Source organism: Nicotiana sylvestris, chromosome 8 (genome assembly GCF_000393655.2).
Source record: "Nicotiana sylvestris chromosome 8, ASM39365v2, whole genome shotgun sequence".
NCBI classification, from domain to species: Eukaryota; Viridiplantae; Streptophyta; class Magnoliopsida; order Solanales; family Solanaceae; genus Nicotiana; species Nicotiana sylvestris.
Genome location: NC_091064.1, coordinates 121480267 through 121484711, shown reverse-complemented (window position 1 = coordinate 121484711; position 4445 = coordinate 121480267). Strand labels below are relative to the sequence as shown.

General features: G+C 44.2%; 1 protein-coding gene across 1 annotated transcript; it reads right to left on the bottom strand.

Annotated features, from left to right (window-relative positions):
* Window positions 1-3325: 3325 nt before the first annotated feature.
* Window positions 3326-3832, bottom strand: LOC138875609 (uncharacterized). Its single transcript, XM_070154456.1, has one exon. It carries the CDS (start codon window positions 3830-3832, stop codon window positions 3326-3328), a length of 507 nt encoding a protein of 168 aa, XP_070010557.1.
* Window positions 3833-4445: the final 613 nt, after the last annotated feature.

Genomic DNA, 4445 nt, shown 5'->3' with positions numbered 1-4445 from the left:
CCTTCATGCAAGGTTTGAATGAAAGAAGCTCGATAGCATCTCGACAGCTAAATAAGAACTTGATCGAGTATCCAGTTGTGACATGGTCGGATGTGCACAATCGGTATCAATCGAAAATTAGGGTCGGGGATGACTAGTTGGGAGCCCCCTCGGGCTTAGTTCACCCAAACAGCTTTACAGCCAAGCCCTCGAGGGACACAGGCCGGGGATCAAGATTCAATAAGGAAAGGTATTAACCATACGTCGAAGATAGAACGAACATTTAAAGGCATAATACACCTCGAAATGATCGAAGAGTAGATCGACACCAAAGCTCCCGGGGATTCATGGGAAAAATCGAGTTCGACAAGCGCTCGAGACCAGTGGAGGCCCCCAAATTATCAAAATACAAGTTCAGTGTCGACGCCTCAAGTATCGTCTCATCCATTGGCAAAATTAAAGATACTAGATGGACCAAGCCCATACAGATAGATCCTTCTCAGAGAAACCAGGACGTAATGTGTAAGTACCATGGTACTCACGGGCATAAGACTGAGGATTGCATATAGCTTAGAGAGGAGGTGGATCGACTATTCAATGAAGGACACCTTCGTGAATTTCTCAGTGACTGGACCAAAAACCATTTCCGAGAAAGAGACGCAAACAGGAAGAATGAACCCGAAAAACCTCAACATGTCATTCACATGATCATCGGTGGAGCCGACGTCCCATAGGGACCTATATTCAAACGCACTAAAGTGTCCATCACAAAGGAAAAATGGTCTCGGAGCTATGTGCCCAATAAGCCCTATCATTCTGCGATAAGGAAGCAAAAGATGTATCCCAGCCTCACAACGACGCCCTGGTAATCTCTATCCTCTTGAATAAAATTCAGGTTAAATGTGTTTTAGTGGATCCAGTTAGCTCGGCGAACATAATCAGATCGAGGGTCATGAAATAACTTGGCCTGCAAGATCAGATTATACCTGCATCCCGGGTGTTAAACGGCTTCAACATGGCAAGTGAAACAACGAGGGGAGAAGTTATCTTGCTTATAAACGTAGTCGAGACCATACAAGACACCAGATTCCATGTCATCGAATGTGACATGAGGTATAAAGCGCTCCTTGGGAGGCTGTGAATACACAATATGAGGGCAGTGCCTTCGACTCTCCATCAGATGATGAAGTTTTCGACAGAAGAAGGAGTGAAAACAGTCCACGGAGAACAGCACACTGCAAAAGAGATGTTCGCAATCGAGGAAGTGGTGCCGGTACTAGAACTCCTACCTCGGAGACACCTACCTCCAAAGGTAAGCAGGTGGATAAGTAGTAGTCACAACTCTGAGCCTCGACGGAAGCGGAATAACAGGTAATCAAAGGCGAAGAAAGGAATTCCTCAGACCCTCGAACCCTCGTTGTTCTCGAAAAGCCCGGTGCTACCAAGCCAACCGCCAAAAATAAAGGTACACCTGGGAACGGGATTAATCCCCACTCTCAGGATAAAACTCATTTAGTTTCGTGTTGATAATATAGATCGCATTGCCTTGCCCCGTTTAAATATGACAGGGATTCCACTCGAAGGATTAATGTGTAGAATAATTAAAGTTTATATTGATGATATGACTGGATAAGTACCTCTGCGCAGAGGACCACTTTAATTCATTTGCAGGAAACAATCAACATTTCGAGGCAATACGGCACGAAACTGAACCTAGAGAAGTGTTCCCTTGGAGTTGACGCGGCTGAATTTCTCGACCTTCGTTGTATCAAAGTGGGGCATCAAAATCATCCCCGACCAGGTCAAGGTTCTCGGAGAAGACATAGTCGTGAATAGCAAGACCCTGGAATCATTGATAAAGGATCTGACAGATCAACACGATGGAATCTCTCAAAGGATCGTGATCTCGATAATACCCCTTCCTACACAAAGGCCGTAGGTCGTAAAGCATGCATTGCACTCTTTTTCCGTTAGCTCGGATTTTGTCCCAAATGGGTTTTACCGGCAAGGTTTTTAACGAGGCAACACTTATATGCTACTCGAGGAACGGCCAACAAGTATTCAAGGCTTCTTTTCAATCAACCTCAAATACTGGGGGGCATCACCCTCGGAGGTCACATTTTTGGGAAAGATATTTCGCACCTAAGAGGGCCTCAATAGGAGAACTTTTTAATGGGCCAGATGGTCAAACGAACCGTGTCCATATAGAATAGTCGAAGCCCCGGTAGTAGAACATGTATGCATGTATTGACTATTTGAAGAATCACTCAGGTTATATCAAAAATACTTTGTTTCTCGTACAAGCTCTACAATTACAATCCTTCGGGAAACGGCTTAAAAGCCAAAACATAGAAGCACTCCGAATACTCAGGGACTGGCACCTAAAATTCGAGTTAATAAGACCTCAAAGAGGCACCGCGAATTAATAAGACCTCAAAGTGGCACCCATTCGAAATTAAGGCCAAGGCCAATATCCTCAGGGTTTAACTTCTCGAACAAGTTCGGAAAGTTATCTGGGAATAAGTCCAAGTGACATACCCAAAGGCTACGACCATACTAAAGACTACAGTCATATAAAGGCTATGGCCAAATAATGCAGCTCGGAGACGTCCGACTTCTGCTATAAATTAAAAGGCCTTCAAACACTTTGTAAAAACTGGTTAAATCAGGCTACCCTCGGCAAAATTGAAATACAAAGGGCTTCGATAAATTCAGCCCTCGAAAATTCGAAGGGTTTCGGTAACATCGGCCCTTTGAAACACCTCAAGAGGTGTTCGATTATGTTTACACAAACAAATCACTAATAAGGTTCTGATATGTTGAACCCTCAAAAAACTTACGGGTGCAAAAAATACGTGCTAAGGCATAATTTTCACTAAGTCTTTTAAGCCGAAATAAGGGAAAAATTATATAACCATTCTAAGAGGCCAAATCGGCCCAACTTAAGAGCCTAAGGGCCAATATATAAGAGCCTAAGGGCCGATATGTAAGAGCTTAAGGGCCAACCTCGAAAGGCTTAAGGGCCTAAAACTTATAGTTCTAGACTCTGCTTTCATTTTGATTCGGACTCAAGGTTCACAAAATCCCGAGCCAACAACGAGTTGATTTAAACTTGGCTCGAAAATTATAATAAAGATCTAAGGGTTTATAATACCCCGAACCAATCCTCGAACCGGTCATTCAAATGAAGTTTTCCATAAATAAAGGCAATGCTGAATACAAGCCATGTTAAAACCAGCACTAGCTAAAAACAAGATAAAAGTCCTCCTCACATTTCCAAAAGATGATTACAGGAAATATTGACACATGGAAGGCTTACAAGGAAACAAAATAAAGTGACCTAAAACTACTTCGGGGTCACATCCTTAGCAATTGCATCTTCAGGAGTCACATCTTGGAGAGCCTCATCCTTGGGGGCTTCATCCCCGTATCTTTCACTCTTAGAGATACTGGCTGAACCATCATCATCGGAAAGCAGAGTGGCCGCCTCTTCTTCCAAAACCTTCTCTGCTTCAATATAAGCTGAAAGATCGAAGCCGCGAGCATGTATCTCCTCGAGGTTCATCCTCCGGGATTGTCGCCTAGCATGGTCAAGGGCACTTGATATCTTAGCCTCCACCATAGAAGAAATCTCCCTTTCCCTAGCATTAGCAGCTTCGGCATCAGCTAGATACGAAGTCATAGTTGCCGCAGCATCAGATTTAGCCTTGGCCAGCTCAGCAACAGATTTAGCTTTAAGCTTCTCGATCTCGAGGCCCCGAGCTTGACTCTCCTCCTTCACACCTTGAAGTTGGTGTTTGAGCGAAGCTAATTGCTCTCTTAAAGTTTCCTTCTCAGAGGCGAGGTTTTCCATACCTTGCCTCAACCACAGGGTCTGTTTTCTTTCATTTTAAGCTCCTCCCGAAGTTGCACCTCCAAGTCAGCCTTCTGCTGAAACTGCGAAATTAAAAGTATCAGTCACTAAAATGAACAAGTACGCAATAGTCTTCAAGAGCTATCTTACCTTCTCAACATACTCGGCATGACCTTGACACACCTACGTCAACTCAGCTCGTAGATCATAGATCTCCATTTCTCTCTTTGCATATAAGGCTTTAACGGCGTCCCTCTCCTCCAAAGTCTTCTTAAGCTCGGCCTTGCACCGAGAAAGGTCATCTCAGGACTTGTAAAATGCCCTTTTATGGAGCACCACAACCTTCACGAAAGAGAAAGAAAGTTAGATTCGGAACAACTAAAACAAAGGCGCAGGAAATAAAAAACTCACTTGTTCAAAAATGAAGAAAGCATTTGGGTCGAGGCTGTCTTCAAGCCCTGCGAGGCATTCTTGAAAGATGTCATGCCCTTCATGGCTTACTTGTGCTCCAGAATATCTCATATTCACAGCCTCCTGGATTTTCCCCTCGGAGAACTCGGGGCCAAGGGGAGAATCATCCACGTTGATCATCCCGAGTGATCCGCTCGGGGCA

Bases quoted from the DNA above. Each gene is read 5' to 3' on its own strand.
- LOC138875609 (XM_070154456.1), bottom strand. From the start codon at position 3,832: ATGGAAAACCTCGCCTCTGAGAAGGAAACTTTAAGAGAGCAATTAGCT.